Below are 22,267 nucleotides of genomic sequence, written 5' to 3'. Positions count from 1 at the left end.
TATACCATCCAGATGGTCTTAACACACATTACTGTCTCAAGGCTGTGACCTTGGGCAGCTTCTGGCACAGGAAAGGCAAATGGCAGACACATTCCGAGGATAGAGGAGGTAGTAAGGAGCCTCTGATTGCCCAGGCCCGGGTCGTGAGTCAACTGGCAGTCATGACCTCCCAATAACATCTATCAACGTCCCTTCTAATACCACTCTTTTTCAACATCGTACTGGAACTAGTCCTAGAGAATGCAATAAGACAAGAAAAGGAAATAAAAGATATACAGATTGGGAAGGAGAAATAAAACTGCCTTTGCTCACAAACTGTATGAATGTTTATGCAGAAAATCTGAATGAATTGGCCAAAAAACTCCTCGTACTAATAAGTGATTATAGCAAGGTCATAGGATACAAGGTTAATACACAAAAGTCAATTGCTGGGCGCCTGGGTGGCTCAGTTGGTTGGGCGACTGCCTTCGGCTCAGGTCATGATCCTGGAGTCCCTGGATCAAGTCCCACATCGGGTTCCCTGCTCAGCAGGGAGTCTGCTTCTCCCTCTGACCCTCCCCCCTCTCATGTGCTCGCTGTCTCTCTCATTCTCTCTGTCTCAAATAAATGAATAAAATCTTAAAAAAAAGTCAATTGTTTTTTCTGTACAACAGCAATGAACAATTAGAATCTGAGATTAAAGTCATAATACCATTTACATTAGCACATCCCAAAATGAAATACTTAGGTATAAATCTAACAAAATATGTAAAAAATCTATACAAGGAAAACTCTGGTGAGATAAATCAAGGAAGAACTTTAAAAATGGAGAGATATTCCATGTTCATGAACAGGAAGACTCAATATTGTCAAGATGTCAGTTTTCCCCAACTTAATCTATAGATTCAACACAATCCCAACACAAATCTCAGCAAGTTATTTTGTGGATATCAACAAACTGATTCCAAAGTTTATATGGAGAGATTAAAGACCCAGAATAGCTAACGCACTATTGAAAAATAAGAACAAAGTTGGAGGACTGACACTACTTGACTTCAAGACTTACTATAAAGATACAGTAATCAAGACAGTGTGATAGTGACAGGAGAATAGAAAAATAGATCAATGGAACAGAAAACAGTACCCAGAAATAGACCCACAGAAATATAATCAACTGATTTCTGAGAAAGGAACAAAGACAAAACAAAGGAGAAAAGACAGTTTTCAAAAAATGGTGCTGTAACAACTGGACATCCATATGTAAAAAAAATGAATCTAGGCAAAGACCTTACATATGTCACGGAAATTAACTCAAAATGAAACTTAGACTTAGATGTAAAACACAAAACTATAAAACTCCTACAATATAACATAGAAGCAAACCTAGATGACTTTGGGTTTGGCAATGACTTTTTATTTTTTTAAGATTTTATTTATTTATTTGACAGAGAGAGACACAGCGAGAGAGGGAACACAAGCAGGGGGAGTGGGAGAGGGAGAAGCAGGCCTCCTGTGAGCAGGGAGCCCGATGCAGGGCTCAATCCCAGGACCCTGGGATCATGACCCGAGCCAGAGGCAGATGCCCAACAACTGAGCCACCCAGGCGTCCCTTGGCAATGACTTTTTAGATACAACACCAAAGGCACAAACTGTGAAAGGAAGAATTAATAGGCTGGACTTCATTAGAATTAAAAAGTTCTGCAAAAGATATTGTCAAGAGACTAGAAGACAAACCACAGCCTGGAAGAAAATATTCACAAAAGACATAGCTGATGAAGGGCTATTATCTAAAACAAAGAATTCTTAAACTTAACAATAGAAAAAAATGAACAAATTGATCTTAAAATGAGTGAAAGATTGGAACAGACACCTCAGCAAAGAAGATATATGGATGGCAAATAAGTATATAAAAAGGTGCTCAATATCATATGTCATGAGGGAATTGCAATTTAAAACAGGAGTGAGATACTATTACGCACCTATTAGAGTGGCCAGAATTCAGAACACAAACACCAAGTGCTGGTGAGGACATGGAACAACAGTAATTTTCATTCATTGCTGGTGGCAATGTAAAATGGTGCATCCACTTTAGAAGACAGTTTAGCAATTTCTTTCAAAACTAACCATACTCTTACCAGAAGATCCAGCCATTGTGCTCCTTGGTATTTACCCAAATGGGTTGAAAACTTATGTCCACACAAAAACTTGCACACAGTTATTTATGGCAGCTGTCTAAATCCATTCGTGCTGCTATAACAGAATACCATACTGGGTGGATCACAGACAACAGAAATTTATTTCTCACAGTTTGGGAGGCTACCAAGTGCCAGATCAAGGCACCAGCAGATTTGATATCTAGTGAGGGCTCACTTCCTGGTTCCTAGACAGGAACTTTGTTGTGTTCTCACATGGAGGAAGGGGTGAAGGCACTCTAACCCATTCATTAGGGCTCCATCCTAATTACCTAATCACCTCCCAAGGTGTCACAAAAAACCAAATGCCATCACTTTGGGGATTCGGTTTCAACATATGAATTTGGGGTGGGAGAGGGGACACATTCAGTCTAAAGCAGCAGCTTTATTCATAATTGCCAAAACTTGGAAGGAACCAAATTGTCCTACCCTAGGTGAATAAACTGTGGTACATCCAGACAATGGAGTAGTATCCAATGCTAAAACAAAAATGAGTTATCAAGTCCTGAAAAGAAATGGGGGTTTCTTAAATGCATATTACTAAGTGGAAGATGTCAAACTGAAAAGCCTCCATGCTACATGATTCCAACTATACGACATTCTGGAAAAGGTAAAACTATGGACACACGAAAAAGATGAATGGTGCCAAGGCTTTGGGGAGAGGTAGGGATGAACTGGAGAAGCACAGAGGATTTTAGTGCATAAAAAATTTCTTTATGATACCATAATGGTAGATACTTATCATTATAGATTTGTCAAAACCCAAAGATTGTACAATACCAAGAGTGAAGTCTAATGTCATCTATGGACTCTGGGATAATGATTCGTTAACACAGGCTCATCAGCTGTAACAAATGCACCACCCTGAATGGAATAGGGGTAATAGGGGAGGCTGTGCGTGTATGGAGACGGGGGGTATTTGGGGACTCCCTGTACTTTTGGCTTAATTTGGCTGTAAATCTAAAACTGCTTGAAAAAATACAGTGTATTTAAAACAAAACAACAAAAATACTTTGTATGGCAAAATGCTACATACACATGAGGGGTTCTTACTGCTTAAATAGGCAGGTGTTGTACATTGGGGGCACAGCTTGGCATTTACAGGGAGATGCTTAGAAACAGAGCATCGTTTGGAGCTGTTTTTTTCTTCTCTGAATAAGGTTAGTGTGCTAGAGGCCAAGGTTAACACCTTTGTGACTGTGGCAGCCAGCTCTCCTGTGTCCCTTCCCTCTGCCCTAACACACAGGTATACAAATGCATCAGGGAGGGGTAAGCTTGAAGCTTCATGAACTAATTCCCGAGAGATGAGTTACCTGCAGAACTGGCCTTCAGCCACTTCCCCTCTCTGGGCTTCAGTTTCCCTGCTTGAAAGGAAAGACATTTTAGATGTTTTCTAAAACACTTTCCAGCTCTGAGCTTCTGTGAGTCTTCTTTTCATTTCTCCAGGGGCCCGTGCTTTCTCTGGCTTCTAAGCTTCTGGACATGGGGTTCCTTCCACTAGGACCACTGTCCCCACTTGCCTGGCTGACTGTTTGCTGTTCTGCCTTTCTGGTTGCAGCATAGGTATCACTCTGGGGGAAGTCCTCTTGACCTCTCTACACAGATTTAAGTGCCCTTCTCCATGCTAGCAGACCCCGACTCATCCTCTGTTTCTGTGCTTAATATGCTAAATGATAACTTTCTGTTTACTTGTCTCTTCCCCACTCTAGACTGCCACACTGCTGAGGGCAGAAAGTGTAGTAGTTATCACACACACACACACACACACACACACACACACTACAGGGAGTCTCAGGCCCAGATTTTCTTGGGGATGGCCCAGCTCTGCCTCTGCTTGGGGAGCTTCCAGACCCAAATCCTCTGGGTCGGACTATGCCTCCAGAAACACTCAACCACCAGCTAGAAGCTGTGAGTGGGAAAAACATCTTTCATTCGTAAAGGAACGATTTACATTATTAAAAGAATCATTACTGTTAGAACTTACTTGCAATAGAGCCTTTCTAAAGGACCACAGAGAGTCCCTTTTAAGTGTGATCTTTTTACATATTTGTTTTTAAAAATTTATCAGAGGGAAGATTTAAGATCTGCAGTCTCCCAACCCAAGGATCTCTCAAAGGTTAAGGCAAAGGATCAGAAATGATAATAATTGTAACAGACCTTTGAGCACTTGGTTTGGAATTTTCCATTGCATTGACAGGAAGGCAGACACCTTCTGTCCTGGCACTTTCCTGCTGTCCCGGGTTGGCTTCGTCCACCCTGCACCTTTGTTCAGCTCCGCCCAGTACCGCCTAGCTGAAGCCTCTCTGCCCACCAGCCTCAGAGCCGGCTCTGGTTCTGCCGAGATGGGGCTTCCCAGGCCAGGGCTGTGGCTGAAGAGGCTCTGGGTCCTCTTGCAGGTGGCCGTGCAGGTGGCCGTGGGCAAAGTGTTCCTGATACTGTTTCCCGAGAGAGTCAAGCAACACATCGTGGCCATGAACTGGAAGAACCCCCACTTTTCCTATGACAACTGGGCCCCGACCTTCTACAGCATGCAGTATTTCTGGTTTGTCCTGAAGGTCCGATGGCAGCGACTGGAGGACAGGACTGAGCCCGGGGGCCTGGCCCCCAACTGCCCTGTGGTCCGGCTCTCAGGACAGAGGTGCCGCATTTGGGACTTCATGCAAGGTCAGGAGACGGTTACGAGCTTGAGATGTTTGGAATGGGGCTGCAGAGGTGGGTGGGGAGGTGGGTGGGAAAGTCCTGAATTCTCCTACTCTAGCTGCTCCTTTTTCGGTGTCTTGTCCTCTTCTCACTTCCTGAAACTGGGACTTCTAGATTCTGTTCTTCTGAGCGGCATCACCACCTTCCCAGGCCCTTAAGCCGCAAGCCAGCCACACTGGCCTTCAGCTCCTTCTACACACTCTTCAGTCAGCCCCTCGTTCAGGCTTAACGTCCTCAACTCTTCTTTCTCGCGCCTGACCTGGTAGGAAGGTCCGTGTGGGGGTGTTCGGTTAGTGTCTGCCGCGCCCACTGGCCTGCACTCTCTATGCAGCTGGAGCCCGTGGAGGAAGCCCAGGCCCAGCCTTGTGCTCAAGGTCCTCGCTGGGCCAACTCCCGCCTCCCTTGCCGGTCTCACCTACAGGCTTCCCCTCAGCTCTAGCCTCCAGATGAACTCTTGAGCCAGGCACGTCCCTTGTGCTCTCCCTTCTCTACCTTGCTGATGTTGTTTGCTCTTCCCCTCTACCACCCACAGTCCAAAACCCCTCATCCACAAGGCCTGCTCTCCCGCCCCCCTTCTGTGAGGCCATCTCGGATCCCTACAGCTAGGCACGTGCTCTCTCTCCTGGGCTCATGGTTCTGCATCTGCCCCTCTCCTCAGACTCTGATTCTTCCCACCCAGCATCTGGCTGCCAAGCACAAGTATTTTCTTCCCGCCCAATGGCGAGCCTCGTGACAGAACTGCGTCTGATTCACCTCTGAATTCCCAGCACCTAGACCCAGCAGATAGAGTAGAGAAGGTCCCTGAGGCAAGCTGGCTAATCTGGTGTTTTCCAAGGCATGTTCTTTGGAAGCCACATCCCACAGATATGCTTTACCACATTGAGTTTCCTGATTGAAATAGCTTGGGAAACCATGTACACCATACCCTTCTCTTGGAAATTCAGAGAGCACACGAGTATTTAAAAAGCTATGAGAAGCCCTGAAGCTTAAAAACAAGCAAAACTTGAAAAAACTGACAAAACACTGACTGATTTTCCTAACGCACAACCCCCAACTCTCCACCTGAGGAAATGCCCGTCATCATCACCCAGGTTCCAAAGAAGACCCTTTGGGAAACGTTGGCCTAATCCAGCCCTCTCACTTTAGAAGGGAGATGGAGAACACTGAGAGGCAGAGGTAACAGAGCCAGTGAGTGACCAAGTCAGACCCAGAATTGGACTTCCTCATCTCACTCTTTCCAGTGCGCCTCAGCAAACATTCCTGAGCACCTCCTCTGTGCCTGGCCCCCAGCTAGATGCCAGGAACTCAGAGTTAGGTAAGAGCTTGCTCCTTCACTCGAGGAGTTTAGGGTTTCATCGAACAGATAGATGTCATAAACAAATCCTCACAGTTCTGTGAGACAGGGGAGGCTGTAAAGGTATAAAGTCTGCCTGTGGGGCTTGGAAGGTTTCCTGGAGGAGGTGGTCTTGGAAGGAGGCCTTAAAAATGGGAAAGATTTTTGTAGCTTGGGAAGGAAAAAGTGTTTCGAGCAGAGGGAAGGGCAAGAGTTTTCTGCTCATGACTTTCCAACTGCAGGATACAAATGACCTCCTTTTATTCAACATCCATTAAGTGACCATGGTAATAAGAGCAATGAGAATAACCGCTAACTTTTATTGAGTGTCTACTATGTGCCAAGCACTGTGCTAGAACCAGGCCAGTTTGCCAAATACCCATCTAGTGACAGGTTCCATGAAAGCCAACTTGCCTCAGGGCAGTTCACAGAATGCACTTGCTTTTTTTCACTGTTCACTTTTAGTGGACAGGTTTATGTTTTAAAGACCGTTCTATTTGTCTCTGCTCCCTGCTATTGCACCTCAGACTGGAGAATAGAAAGAGAGGGAGCCCAAGAGACAAAATTCTACCTGTAAAATAGAGTTGGCTTTTGGCTTATTGACCCAGAAATAATGGTACTGAATGGTCCTGAAATCATAGATAGTGGTGGTACAGACATCAGCATGACTGATCTCTGCCCTGGAAAATCCCTCATAGCCTGGCGGGGGGGATGGTGTAGTGAGAGAGAGAACCAGAGGGTTCTGGAAGAAGTGGCATGGGGTAGGGAGGCGGTCAGAGGAAGGCTTCTTGGAGAAGCGGATGGTGAGCTGATTGTCTAGGGACAGTGAAGCCTTGGGATGGGTGGGGAAAAGGGGAGCGGGGAGCAGAGCAGGGCAGAGGAGAGGAAACACAGGGGGCCGAGATGTGGAGGAGAGTGGGTCAGAATTTTGGCAGAATTGGGGCTGGGGGGGGCATGAAGCTGGTGAAGAATGAGGCTGGACACGTCATCAGAGACCAGCGTTTAAGGTATCTTCTGTGTCTTACTGAAGAGGGTAGACTTCATCCTGAGGGTATTGGTGAATTCTAGAAGGATTTTCAAGCAGGGTGTTAAAAATGATCAGTTCTGCTTAATAGAAAGAGATCCTCTAACTGCTTTGGAAACCCATCAGCCACTAAAAAGCTCTGATGTATGCTTTGAGTACAAATCTGATTTTAAGGTCTAGAAGGTCTAGAAGACTCTACGGATAATCTAAAGCAGTTCTTTCATTTGCAGAGGCCCAGAGAGGTAAATTACATGCTCAGAGTCAGTCGTATGGCGAGTTCTTGTAGAGCCTGAACTAGAACTTGTGGCTTCTGACTCTCAGCTAGTGGACTTTTTGTTATTGGATAAGACAACAGAGGCTCAGCGGAATTCCCAGCCACCTTCTATCCTCCGCGTGTTCTCACATGTGTACACATATGACATACACACACTCCCAGACACACACGCAGAGCAAAACACTGGTGTTTAACTGGTGTGTTGTGGTAGAAGGCAAGTCTGGATCATTTATTTTCGAGGTACTTGGGAGTTAATAGGAAACTGGGTTTATTTCAGTCCCTGTTTATGATCTTCTAAAATCTCCCCAAGTGTACCCAGGAGGTGTCATCTAGTAACGATAAATGGGCTTTCTCTGCTGAGAGAGCCTGACATGGGCCTTAATTTACTGGCCTGGAGGTCATGATGGGGGGTTCAAGTCCAGCTACTACAGAGCTCTCTCCCCATTTCTGCAGACAAGATGGACTTGACAGCGCTAGCCCAATGTCTGAAATGGTGTTCTCTGCCCCACGGCTTGCGCACATGGGCAGAGTGCCAGTGCTCTGTCCTGTCAACCCCTTGCGCCCATCCTTCCCCTCTGCTATCAGGAAAGCGGGGAACTAAGTATAAACTTTGCCCTCCATACTGATCACTGCACCCAACCACACTATAAATAATTAAACACATGGCTCTGTCTTTTCCAGTTTCCTAATCAGTGAGTGTTGAATTTTTTTCCAATTAAAAGCAAAATTCCAGATAGCTAATATTTAGCACTGGTCCTGACGTGAAGTCTTTGGGGTTCTTATCTAAAGTGTGAGTCTCGGGGTGCCTGGGTGACTCAGATGGTTAAGCGTCTGCCTTCGGCTCAGGTCATGATCCCAGGGTCCTGGGATCGAGTCCTGCAACGGGCTCCCTGCTCCTTGGGAGCCTGCTTCTCCCTCTGCCTCTGCCTCTCTCTCTCTCTCTCTCTCTCTCTCTCTCTGACTCTCATGAATAAATAAATAAAACATTAAAAAAATAAAAATAAAGTGTGACTCTCTGGGGTCATTGGAGGCCAGTGGCTGGGCACTTGGCCTTGACTTGCCTCTGAGCCTACCCTGAGGAGGCCTGGGCAGCCCTGTCATATGGGCGCAGACTAGTGTAATCATCCAACAGGGACTGAGGCCCACTCAGTGTCCCCTAGTGCCTCCTAAGAGAAAAATCTGTGAGCCAAGGACACGGAGAGCTTTGTGTCTCCTGGCCAGCTTTCTCCTCGTGTACTGAAAAATGAAGACTCTATTATAGTCAATTGTTTCTCTCTTTCCTTGGCCACCAGGAAACTCAGGCAAATATTAGTTCAGTTATGATGAATGCATGGGATCTTAAGACCGCTTTATTTGTTTTCCATCTTTCCCTCCTGTTCTGTGCCTCCCAGAGGGCATGATTCTTTTTTCATTAAAAATTTTTTTTTTACTATATGTATAGGCTGCTTCAAACCCATTGCACATCGAGGTGAGGGTATAACTAAGGAAATACACCATCAGCAAGTCCTGTCAGTTTCCTCTTTCACCTTCTCCGCTGCCCACACCCTAGCCCGGGCTCCCATTATCTCTCACGTGCATTTCTCCGACGCCCCTGGCTGGATCCTTCCCACTTCCATTCCCATCCTCAGGCCTTTCTCCATAGCGTGATCTTCAGGTGTAAATCTGGCCGTGTTTCCTTATATACCTCTACCATACGAGTTGGTTCTGGCTTGCAAGCCACAGAAACACACTCTGGTTTTCTTAGTCACACGCACACATATACAAAAGAATGTTTTAAGAATGTGTTGCAAGATCCCCAGAATCAACCACAGCTGGAGCACTGGGTCTGGACTCTCTTTTAGCCTCAAAAGTCAGTCCTGGATGCTGCTGTCACTTGGGTGCCTTGGGAACCGACCCCCACCCCCCAGGACCCCACCATCCCGGACAGGAGCGCTGCCACTGGGCCATGGATGAATTCTGCCGTCTCAGTGACTCCAGGATCTAAGATCTCTGTGGGACGGTCCAATCAGCCCAGACTGGGCCACTGCTTATGCCTTGGCTGTTCGGGACAAAGAACAGACCTGGCCCCTCTTCCTCCATAGAGGCGTACTCTCCCATTAATAGCATTCAAAATAGGGAATTCCAACTAGGAAGGACGGTTAGGACCTGGGCAGCCAAAATTGCAACAAATATCCACCATCCTTGCTTTATATCTCCATGATGTCCCATTGTATCTAGAATAAAATCCAGATTTTTCACCAAAGCATAGGAGAGCCTGCCTCCCCTGGCCCATACCCGCCCCTCCGGTCTGACCTCTCACGACCCACCCTCCCCTACCTCGCACCCCCTCCCCAGGCCTGGCTCTGGTCATAGTGGCCTTGCAGGTCCTTGAACACGCCAAGCTCTGTCCTGCCTCAGGGTCTTTGTACAGGTTAGAGTCGTTTTGTCTGGAGAACGCCCTCGTCCTCCCTTTGCCCATGGCTGGCTCTTTGCTATCCTTCATTTCTCAGGTTAAATGGCATGTCCTCAGAGGCCTTTCCTGACCCACCTGTCTAAAGTAGGTCACTCCTTTATAGACTCTTTCGTAACACTTATCACAAGTTGAAATTACCACATTTATGTGTTTACTTGTTTTTTGCCATGGAACAGACCTCAAATTGCATGTGGGAAGAGCCCGGCTGGCCTTGTTCTCTGCTGAGCACCCCCCACCCCCGCAGTGTGTGGCAGAGAGCCTTGCACGCTGTAAGTGCTGCGTAAATGCTTGTAGGTGGAATGTGAGTGTGCTGGGGGACACAAGGGCGAATGAGGAACAGGCTCTGCCCTCAAGGGGTGACAAGTAGCCTGGGGGATAAAACGGGCCACGCCACAGTGCACGACCTCCTGTGCTCTAACAGATATGGGGTGAGGCCTCAAAGATGTCCACTCTGGCCACAGGGAACCCCCCCGGGCGCTGGCAGCTCCCGAAGGCTATTCCCCGTCAAAGGTTGGGGAGTTGCAGAAGGCTCCCACCCAGGGCTGGTTTTTCATGGATGTGGGACCAGTGAATCACACAAGGAAAGGCCCTGTGCTTGGGGTTTAATGTTCTGCATTAGCTGTCTTGAAATCCTTAATCATTTTATCTTGCAATTTGCATTTTATAAGGGAAGCCTGATGGGAGAGTGGAACCTGCCAAGGGACTTGGAGCCTTGGCTTGTGCAGGACCCAGCCTCCCACAGCCTTCTTGCTCCCTGGGACATGTCCTCCACGACTCGCTCTTCTACCCTCAGACGCAGGGCTCGTCCAACCTCCTTCCCACTCCTCCCCAGTGACTGCTGCCCCCTTCTGACCCCAGAGAGGGCCTGGACTCAGGCAGAGAGAGGCTGGGGTCAGGTGTGTGCCTCCTGCAGCATCTCGTGGCAGGACCTGGAGGTGACTGTCCCCATCCTGGCCTGACAGTGCCATGGGGCAATGTGTCAGGTGACTGGGGCAAAGTGGTGGGAGAAGCCTCTTGCTCGCCTCCCCACCCCCACCAAGGGGCCTAGCATCCCTGAATGGCGGTTGTGATACCTTGTGGGGTGGGTGGTGGGCATGTGGGGAGGGTAAATGTCTAGCTCAATTTCTCACGATGCCCTGTGTGGGGCATCGTGTGTTGGTCTGCTGGGTGGAAGGAGAGGAAAGCTGGTAGCCGGTGGCCACAGTCACACAGGCACGTGCACACTGAGTTTTGGGGTTCCTGGGTGACTGTGAGAGGCCGCATTTGCTCTATGAATATCCCCCTATGTCCATGAGAGTGAGACATTAAATAGTACCTAGAAAATGTGAGTGTAAGAGAGAGACCACAGAAGCAAATCTTTTTATTTTCATATATTTAGTGGCACTTCCCCCCCACTTTGTGAACAAGGGGTGCAGCATTTTCAGTTTGCACTGAGCCAGCAAATTATGTAGCCAGTCTTGCCCCTACCCTTCATTCCCCTTTGTGGCATCCCCTTCGCTGCCTGTCCCACTTCCTAGCTCAGGGATGAGATAGCTGATAACAGCAGCTTACATTTATTGAGGATCTACTATGGCCCAAGCACCATTTTAAGCCCTCATATGTACTGCCTTATCCATACTACCTATAATCCTCAAAACAATCTTATAAGGTAAGTATTATTATTATGTCCATTTGTGAATGAGGAAACAGGTGCTTTGAATGAGAAGAGCTCCGAATTGAGAGTCTAGAAGTCAGAGTATTAACTTTAACTCCACCCTTGACCTGCTGTGGTGACCTGGAGCAAGCCTGTAAACAAGGAGAAAAATTGCCTACCTTGCACCTTGCAGTATACTAATCTCATCACAGGAGAAGACAGATCTGTGCCTGCCTTATAAACTGCCTCAGAGGGACTCCCATTTTAATTACCACTTCGTGGCTGCAGGTAGTCCACTGAGCCCCCCCTCCCCTCCTTGTGGAGAGGAGCAAACTGGCTCCAGCCTCTGCTAAGTCATGCTCTGTAGGCTTCAGCCCTGCCTGCCCCCCCCCCCCCCCCCCCCGCCATGGCCTGGCTTTATCTTTGAGGGAAAATAAAAGTAATAGAAGTGAGAGCATCTGGAGCAAAATGGTGCTGACAACTCAATGCTGTGTGTAGAGGATTGGTCGTTGATGATTCCATTCCTGTTTCAGGCAACAGGCCACTGGTGCTGAATTTTGGAAGTTGTACCTGACCTTCATTTCTTTTCAAATTTGACCAGTTCAAGAGACTTATTGAAGACTTTTGCTCCACGGCAGACTTCCTCATCATTTACATCGAAGAAGCTCACGCATCAGGTACAGAGAGACTCCCTGCCCCTGCCTCTTCCTAACTTCTCCTTTCTCCTTTGCTTCCCCCAAGCCCCAGCTCAAGGTTGGGGAGGAGGGAGGAAGAGGAATGAGGGAAAGAGCCGCTATTCACTGAGTGAGCACCTGCCATCTTTCAGCCCCTGCTGCCTTTACCCACCCCTTGCTAACTCCACAGTCTGTGCCTTCAACCTAGCACACAGAGCCAAAAACCCAGAGGGGGTGCCTGGGTGGCTCAGTCGGTTAAGCGTCTGACGTTGGCTCAGGTCATGATCTCGGGGTCCTAGGATCGAGCCCTGCGTCATCACAGGGCTCCCTGCTCAGCGGGAAGTCTGCTTCTCCCTCTGCCTCCCTCCCCTTGCTCCTTCTCTCTCTCAAATAAATAAAAATCTTGGGGGAAAAAAAACCTGGAGGGACAGGTCCAGCTGGCCGAGCACCCAACATTTTGAATGGATAAATAGGGAAATCAAGGGAGAGAAGATAATAGGAGGAATTTAGACCTGAAATGTCACCGCTCTATAACTACGTGTGAGATCCCTCCTAAGACTCTCCAAGCTCAAAGGTCACACTGTGGTGCATCTCAGTCGATGGTTCCCAAGCTTTAGTAAGCATCAGAAGTACCTGGAAGGCTTGTTAAAACAGACAGCTGGATCCCCCACCCCCACCCCAGAGTTTATCAGTTAGATCTGGGATGGGGCCTGAGAACTCACATTTCTGACAAGCTCTGGGTGACGGCTGAAGCTGCTGGTCTGGGGACCACACTTGGAGATCCCCTGCCCCAGGCTAGCTTTCATCGGGGGGCAGGCATTCTTTCTTCACCCCTGACAGGTGGTCACACATTTTCATTACTTCACGGGAAATCTTGTTCCTTTGCGGGACAGCTCTGTTCAGAGAGCTCTCCCTGAAACTCCCACAACTTGTGGTCTAAGCCCCTTGAACTTTATAAAATGGTCAGACACACCCCTCTCTCCCCAATTTTCAAGGGGATTGAATCCATGAGAGTGGCCCAACTCTCAAACCCAAAGACTGAAGAAGGCAGGAAGTCACGTGTGGCTGAGTGAGACAAGGGTCACTTACTCGCCCATCTCCCACAAGGTTCGTCTGTCTCGCAGCACCTGGCAGAGCCCGTGTCCCAGAATCAGAGCTCAGCAAAGTTGGATGAGTGGGTTTAGGCCAGTATTATATTAGCCTTGCCGGTTTATCCGTGTGTTGTTAAGTGTAGGTTGCTATTCACTATCAGCAAAGTTGGTCCAGTATGCTCCCTGGATCCCTGACGTCAGAGCCACCTGGGTGGCTTGTTAAAAACGCATATTTCAGGGCCCCACCCCAGGCCCATTGCGTCCCGATTTATTGCACCTTAAGGTTTGAGACCTTCTTTCAACTTAATACAGTGTTCACTTAACTGGCAGCTTCTGTCCTCATGAAGACTCTGGGGGCCACCTGAAATATTAGCTTAGCATCCTAGCTACACACAGGTGCATGACACTGTGCTCTCTACTTTCGTGTATTTTAAAATTTTCCATAATACAATCGAAAATAGCATAGGTAACTGCAGATGTGAGCACAGCGTACCCCTGGGGCAGACGTCCCTTTGGGAGAGTAGCAGCCATGAGTTACAGAATGAGAATTTGGGCGCCTTCAGGGCTCTGTGGTCATCAGGACTGAGAAGCGACAATGCCTGGATGTCGTCACAGCAGCCAGCACTTCTCCAACTCTAACGTGTGCTTAAATGACCTGGGGGGGCCTCAGCAGGCCCTGGCTCAGCAGGGCAGCTCCCCAGGTGGTGCTGACGCTGCCGGCCCAAGGGTCTGCACAAGATCCAGCTCTAATCTCCAAAGGAACAAGCTGTAAACTGCAATGAGAGGGGTGGATCGTCGCAGACATTGTTTCTGGTCCTGATATCTGTCTCCTGGAGTCAGCCCAGCATGAACCTTTCCTCGACCCAAGGCTGACTATCTCAAGCCAATGAGGAAAGACCTTCTGACCCTGTTCTGACACAGACCAGTTTCTTGCCTCTGTGCTTTGCCCATCCTCGTTCGGGCGTTTCTTCTCCCCATCCCCACCCCCACCTCGTTCCCCAGGGTACTTGTTTCTGTCAATCAGACAAAAACCTGAACCCGGCAGAATTCAAATGCACAGAGCCAGTGTCCACCAATCCCACATGGTCTGGGGCCTGGGGCCTGGGGCCTGGGGCCCAGATCAGTTTTCCACATGCCACATGTCTCTCCAGGTAAATTATGGGGAGGCACGCAAGGCATGGTGGGAAGGACATGGACTTCGGAGTTTCAGACATGAGTATGGGTCCTGGCTCCACCATGTGACCTTGGGCAACTTACCTTTCATGCCCACTTTTGGGACAGTGAAATAAGATGACAACACTACCCCCACAGAGTCACTCATTCGACAATGTTTCATGAGTACCTGCTCTGTGCCCGCCCTGGGCTGGGCCTACAGGGTATTGAGACCAAAGATACACACAGTTCCCACCTCGCAGGGACTCACAGTTAAAGCTGGGGAAGTGAGTCACTGCTCCTTTCCAGGCCTCCGTGTCCTCAGCTGCAGGATGAGGGGGAGAATCCCAGCTTGGCCTCCCCTAGGAGGTCGTTGTGAGGCTCCAAGGAGCTAATGGTTGCACTGACTGCCCAAACATGATACAAAGGTAAGCTGGTCTTATTGTCATCTACAAAGTTCTGATGTCTTGGGGCAGGTAATAGTTACTTTACCCTGTGGCCAGGCACTGGTATCTTGGTGTGAATTTCTCCCAAGAGCTGGTTTCTCTTGGAGGAAAGTTCCTGAGTAGGGGACTTTGAAGCATTGAGGAGGTGGGAGTCATTTCTGCTGATAGATTTCACCAACTTCTGTCACCCTGGGACGCAGCTATTACTGTAAACACAGATCATATGGCTTCCGAAGGAGCCCATGACCACATTAGCTGGGCCCAGACTCCCCAGAAATGGGGCAAGTAGAAGGGCAAGGCCAGTAGCACTTTATGGTTATTTTTTTCAGCCCATTAACATGAGTACCACTTCCTGTAAGTAGGCAGAAGGGCACCTCGGCAAATGAGGCCATTTGAAAATCCCCTTCCGTTTAATGTTAAGCAGCCTTAAGTGGGTTTGGTTTGGGGCATCTCCAGAGCAAAGTAGCAGAATACCTGTGGTAAATAATAAAAACTGGGTTTTTTCTACCTGTCTGGTATTTGAGGGAGTCAGGCAAAATAAACCGGTATTTTTGAAGCAGCTTCTGTGAACCAGGCAGAGTCCCAGGAATTCTGTATAAGTTATGTCACCGGCATCTGCAACGTTGGTCCTATTAATCCCTTGGCAGATGAGGAAGCTGAGACTTTAAAGAGATTTCAAGAGCTTGCCCAATTACACACAGTTGAGAGTGTCAGGGAAGGCTTCCTGGAGGAGAGGGCGCTAGAGCTGTGGTTCTCAACAGAGGCTGATTTTTGTCCCCCAAGGGACATCTGGCAACGCCTGGAGATGTTTTTGGTTGTCAAAAACAAATTGAAGGGAGGGTGGGGTGCTGGTGCTACTGACATCTAGTGAGTAGAAGCCAAAGATGCTGCTCAACAACCTGTAACACACAGGATGACACCCCCACCACAAAACGTCAACAGTACCAACGTTGAGAAGCCCTGTTTGGAGCTGAAGCTTAAAAGGACAGGTAGACAGGTAGGGTCTCCAACATGGAAAAGACGGTAAGGAGATAGGGAAAGGGGGGCAGCATCATTTGAGGAGGAGTCACTTCGGCGAGATATGGAAGGACTGGCAGCCATGACTAGAAGTGCAGGCCGGGAGAGATGGCCGGGATCACTACATGTTTGCTAAGGAGCTGGTCCTGTCATCGGTTTTCAAGCAGAGAACAAATCTGATCAAAGTTTGTGTTAGGAATCATTGTCAGAGAGTTCTGGCTGATGAGTTAGAGGGTAGCAAGACCAGGAGGTGGGAACACTTCGTAGGGGTTGAAAGGAAGGGTGGTTGTCAGGCTAGCAGTTGTACTTGGCTATGAACTCACCCCGAGGCGCGGGTGTCGTGAGGCTGCCCGTAGAGCTAACGTCAGCCGCAGTGGCTGATGTCGTAGGAGAGAGAAAGGCCTGTTCTCACACTGTGGTTGGAGGCAGCCCTGTGAGGAAGAGGGTGGAAGTGAGAAGCAGCTTGGGGGTTGTGGGTCAAGGAATCCCAGGTGTTTCACCCACCCGGCTGGAACAGAGGCTGGAGGAACATGGCACAGACAGGCCAGGTCACTGAGGAGCTTGGGATTTCTCCTGAGGATGATAGGGAGCCGTCATCTAAAGACCTAAGCAGGAGAGTCACATGGTCAGGTTTGCACTTTGGAAAGAACATTCTGGTGGAGAATAATTAGAAGAGGGAGATTGTCTAGACGCTAGAATAGTAGTTCTCAAACTTCCGGTGTGTTGTTAGAATCATCTGGAAGGCTGTTAAAACAGATTGGTGGGCCCCATTCCTTGGCAGTCTAGCGTGGGGCCTAAGAATTACCAACACACCCCCAGGTGATGCCAACACTGCTGGTCTGGGCAGAGAACTACTGCTCTAGACCCTTGCCTCACAGAGTGTGGTCCAGGCTCCAAGCAGCCTTGGCTCGCTGGGCAGCAGCAGCTAGACCCTCAGTGCTGTCTGACCTAGACAGACTGAATCAGAATCTGCCTTTAACCAGGTCCCCCGTGTGGTTCAAATACACATTCAGGTTCCAGAAGCACTGGCCCAGGGGACTCTCCCATGCTGAAGAGCCAAGGTCTGGGAGTCAGGAGCCCTGGGCTTCCATTTTGGATCAGTCAGTAACTCCCTATGTGATCCCGTGCATTCACCCATAATAGAAAACTGGGCCCAGTCTGGCCATGGCTCCTCTATCTGGGACCCTCAGTTAAAGGGGCTGGGAATGGGGGTATTTAAGCTGCAGGAAATTCGTGCCCTGCCTGTGAGGCCCACTGCCCATCTTTTCTTTTGCAGATGGCTGGGCTTTTAAGAACAACGTGAACATCAGGACTCACCGGAATCTCCAGGACCGCCTGCAGGCTGCCCGCTTGCTGCTGGACAGGAGCCCCCAGTGCCCTGTGGTGGTGGACACGATGGAGAACCAAAGCAGCCAGCACTACGCGGCGCTGCCTGAGAGGCTCTATGTGCTCCAGGAGGGCAGGATCCTCTACAAGGTGAGCAGGGGCACAGGGCCCAGGAACGGCACGGGCGGGAAGGGCTTTGTAGCAGGCAGACCTGCCTTCCCGTCTCTGCCCAGCCATTTACCAGCCATGTGACCAGGGGCAAGTCCTCTCCTCGTGTGGAGTTTCAGTTTCCTCTTCTGCAAAAGGGAGGTATGCCCTCCCCCCCCTCCCCACCTCACGGGGGGTGAAATAATGCACAGGAAAGTCCCTAGCGTTTGGACTGGAGCTGCAGCCTCTGGTTGCCTTCTGAACCCAGAAGACTGGCCCCAGCCCTAGTTCAGTTTGGAGCTCAATGAGAGAAGCTTGTTTCCATTTCATAAACAATGCTCAGAGAAGGACATTGACTTGCCCAAGGTCACACTGCACAAGGCTCTGATTCCAATTCTAAATCCTTTGGACGGAGTGGGCCAGGAGTGGGAGGGTCTGAGGCAGGCCTGAACCTGGAGGGGGTTGTCAGAGTGGGAGCAGAACGAACCCTACATGGGCAGCTTGGAGATGCTGAAGTAGGGATTCAAGGCAGGAGTTGAGTCCCGGCTTGCTTTCCGGTGATTGTGCCCCCCTTAGGGCTTCCAGCCTGGTCAGGGTGGGGGATGAAAGCACAGCCTCTGGTCATTTGGTCACCGCTGGTCTCCCCTAAGAGGTCAGAAACTGTTTTATAGCTGCCGAAGGGATTCCAAACCTTGGAGAGCCCAGGAAGCCCAACCAAGAGGCTGCTCCTCTACCCACGGGTCAAGCTGGCCCTACTTCTGCAGTGAAATGAGCAACGACTTGCAGATGAATCCCCGAGGTTCCAGGGGTCACAGCACAAGGATTCAGGTCCTTCTTCCTTTCTCCTCCCCAGAGACGTGGCTCTAAGATGGCATGGAGGCCAGCAGGGTTAGGCCCCGAGCAAGTACTGGCAACACAGGAATGAATTGAAAATGGCTCACCCCTTACTTGGAGTCTGAGGGATAAGGAAGACACACACAGAGTTGCCCCGTGTCCCAAGTACTATGAGACTCCAGAGCGGGGATCAGCAAACCTTTTCTGCAAAGGGCCTGATTGTAAATATTTTTGACTTTGTGGGCCAAATAAATTCCCGGTCATAACAATTCAATCCTGCTGTTGCAGCACAAAATCAGCACAGACAAGAGGTAAATGAGTGTGAGGCATCAGGACAGACTTGGCTCTCAGATTATAAATTTCCTGACCCCTGAGGAAGGGTAGGCTCTTTAGAGGTGGTGACAATTGCGTGGGCCTAAAGGCTAGGAAGCCAGCCACGTGAGCAGGGTGAGTGAAAAGCATTGCAAATATAGGGAAGAAGGTGGGCAAAGGCACGGAGGCATGTTACAGCAGCGTGTGAATGGAGAATCGGGGGCATTTAGGTAGACCAAGGAGTTCAGCCTACCTCTTAGGACAAAGGACAAGTTTTGAGCAGGAGAGAGGCATGACTGGATCTGTATTTTATTTTATTTTTTTTTTAAAATGTATTTATTTATTAGAGAGAGAGAGCATGCATGCATGTGAGTGCGGAGAGGGGTGGACAGAGAGGATTCCAAGCAGACTCCCCGCGGAGTGTGGAGCCCGATGCGGGGCTCCATCCGAGGACCCCGAGATCATGACCTGAGCTGAAATCAAGAGTCGGAAGCTCAACCGACTGAGCCCCCCCAGGAGCCCCTGGATCTGTATTTTAGAAAAATCCCTGGCTCCTGGGTGAGGTGTGGACTGGAGGGAGCAGGGACTGAGGACTGGGGACAGTCAGGAGGTGGGACGGCTGCCTAAGTTGGAGATGAAGAGGGCTGAACTAAGGCCTGGGGACCGAGAGGCCGAGGCGGGTCTGATTTAGAATGGCTGGAACTTGCTGTGAGGGCTAGATAAGATAAGGCCTGTCTGCAGGTCCAATTATGGAAGAGCAGCTTATTGGTATAGACCCTTTCTCCTTTTGAAACTATTCACTTTTAAGCCCTCTGGTTTTCCTCGTACTTCTCGGTCCAGTCGGCCCATTCCATGTTGGTGCCATTCCACACCCTCTCCCTGGGTGATCTTGTCCACCTTACGGTTGCCTCTTGCATTGACGACATCATCCTGGCAAGTGCCACGGAACTATCACTAGCCCTGTGCTCTCAACCCAGCTTCTGACCTACCCATTCCCACAGGCTGGAAATCCGGGAACGCTGATTCATGTCTCTTGCAGGGTAAATCTGGCCCTTGGAACTACCATCCAGAGGAAGTTCGTGCTGTTCTGGAAAAGCTCCACAGGTAGTCTGGAAAGATTCCCTAGTTCTAGGTGATCAACAGGAGGGGCTCCTCCGGTCTTGGCTCTCCTCCCAGCCCAGGTTGGCGGTTACCTCTGGACTCCCGTCCCCTGCTGAGCCACTAGCTCAGATTGGTCTGCTCTAACCAAACACTTATCAGAAAAAAAAGCAGCAAGTTAGCTGAATGTTAAAGACCATACAACTCGACGCTGCCCCTACCAGTGGAGACCACATTCATTGCACGACATCCCCACGTGAGAGAGGCCCCACTCCGGGGCCTCCTGCTGAGGTGCGGTATCTCTTTGCAGCCACTCTGATACCAATTGTTCAGATATGGCGGTCCTTATGGTAGGCAAATTCATTTTCCCCAATTTGCCATTTATGGACTTGATCATCTAAGACACTAAATTGGCTTTTAGACCCAAGCATGGGGAGAACGCCGGTTGTTTAGAGAGAGAGATGAGGAATTGAAAGCTGTCGTTCATTTATGCAGAAGCTTGCCTTCGAAATTGTTTCTCTGATTTCTTTGCAAGTCTCCTAATGGTCATTTGTGTTAGATTACATCAGACTAATGGATAACCATTGGTATTCATCTGTTTTAACTCTGCTTCTTTTCATATTTGTCTATGACAGCCACAGCCTAAAGCACACACAGCTGTGACTTGATTTGAAGGAAAATGTTTTAAGATGCAGCAAGCTAATACAGAATGATTAAACTATCTCAGGCTATTTGAGATGGCTTTGGTGTGATCTTTACATTTCCTTTTCCAATCTGTGTCAGCCTATTTTATCTTGCATTATAGCCCAGTGTAATGGGATCAGCAAAAATACCATATGCTTGGAAGTGCCTCATTTGGTGGGAAGAACATTCATTCTCTGTGGGTTACATATCAAGTGTCCCTTTGTCTTGTGAACTGCTAAAGAATGTTTCACGTTGGAATCAAACTACCTTCACAACATGACATAAAAGAATGGACTTGGGAGACATTTCTCTTTTTTTTAAAAAGACTTTATTTCTTTATTTGACAGAGAACACAAGCAGGGGGAGTGGGAGAGGGAGAAGCAGACTTCCTGCCGAGCAAGGAGCCAGATGCGGGGCTGGATCCCAGGACCCTGGGACCATGACCTGAGCCGAAGGCAGATGCTTAACGACTGAGCCACCCAGGTGCCCCCGGGGAGACATTTTTCTAACATGAAAACACATTCTCCTTGGCTCAGCCTTTGTTGCTACAGTGTTAACATTATTAATGTTACTCTTTTATTCTTTTAAAAAAACTTAACATTAATCATCTACCAGGCACCCATGTTCAGATATGTTAAGTCATCTAATCTTTATGTATTGCAAAGAGGAGACTATTACCCCCATTTTATAGATGGGAAATCAAGGCTCAGAGCTGAATTTGTGGAAGGTCTTAGAACTAAGTAACAAGCTAAGATTCAAACCCCATCTCTAACTTCAAGCCGGAATCCTCGCTCTGCTCCCTGCTAGCTATGTGACTTTGGCTCAGCTGCCTTGGTATCTTGAACTATAAAATAGGATACTAGTTGTGCCTGTTGCCTGGAGGATTTGTGAGTAAAACACTCAGAACTGTGCCTGCCTTGAAGAAAATGCCATGGACCTGCTATTATTACTATATGTTGTTCCACAACTGCCTCCTTGGGCCCCCTTTTTAGGGAGTGGGAGATGGAGGGAAGGCAGGACAGTAGGCACACTGAATAAAAATTCTTCATCCTGCCAAAGCAATGCAGGCGTGAGTTTGTGCAGGTACACTGAGAGTGAGGAGCTGGGCAAACAGTGGGGCTGAAGCCCAGCTGAGCCCTGTCCTTCCTAAGCCCCAATTCCATAAAAGGAGACAGCGGATAAGCCCATGCTCCTCTGAATCACTCCTCAGATGGTTTCCCCCGATTCATGCCTATAAATGCACAGAAAGCTCCTGGTTTTCAGTGAACAATAGTAGCTAGAACTGAGGAGTTTTCAGAATGTTAAAATAGACCCCAAGCCTTCCAAGTCAATTCTCTTCAGTTTAATGCTTCAGACATTCATTGAGCACTGATTCCTTACTGGGTGCTGAGTAAGGCACTGATGGACAAGGCCCCGCTTAACCTCATGGGGTGACGAGGGATCCATGGCAATGACCATAATTCAAAGTGAGTATGATGGGGGAGAGCTGAGATAAAGACTCACTGCTCAGGGAGGACAGAGGGGAGGGCAATCCTGCAGGGCTGGGTAGGTCTGGGAAAGCCTGGTGGAGGTGGTGGCATTTGGGCTGGGGCTTCGAGGAGGCCCAGGCCTTCCACAGTCTGCGATGGGAACCTGGAGAGCATGGGAATGGAAAAGAACATTTGTGGGGAAACCCACATGGCAGAGGTGGGAAAGAACTGTGCAGGGCACTCAGAAGGTTTGGACTCTCATTCTGCTAAACTGGCCACAGATGATTTCATTTCGGGTAAGCCCAGCCATGAAGTTCTGCGGGTGTGTTAACATGTTTTCTGCAGCATGCTTAGGTGTCAACTGAAGAAGGATTCAGGATACCTATTCTGCCATATAGATGACATCACTGAAAGTCTCAAGTAGTTTTTT

General features: G+C 48.8%; 1 protein-coding gene across 1 annotated transcript; it reads left to right on the top strand.

The window, feature by feature from the left end:
- Nucleotides 1–4,513: 4,513 nt before the first annotated feature.
- Nucleotides 4,514–20,386, top strand: DIO1 (iodothyronine deiodinase 1). Its single transcript, XM_028106757.2, has 4 exons — nt 4,514–4,835; nt 12,121–12,264; nt 17,244–17,443; nt 19,626–20,386. The coding sequence occupies exons 1-4, from the start codon at nt 4,514–4,516 to the stop codon at nt 19,692–19,694; spliced, it is 735 nt and encodes a 244-aa protein (XP_027962558.1). The 3' UTR covers nt 19,695–20,386.
- The last annotated feature ends 1,881 nt before the right edge of the window (nt 20,387–22,267 follow it).

The sequence above is a fragment of the Eumetopias jubatus genome, unplaced genomic scaffold (assembly GCF_037043125.1).
Source record: "Eumetopias jubatus isolate StellerSeaLion01/CBP00866 unplaced genomic scaffold, mEumJub1_p1.0 scaffold_4, whole genome shotgun sequence".
NCBI classification, from domain to species: Eukaryota; Metazoa; Chordata; class Mammalia; order Carnivora; family Otariidae; genus Eumetopias; species Eumetopias jubatus.
The sequence above is the reverse complement of the archived record's forward strand: the minus strand, read 5'-3'. Positions and strand labels throughout refer to the sequence as shown.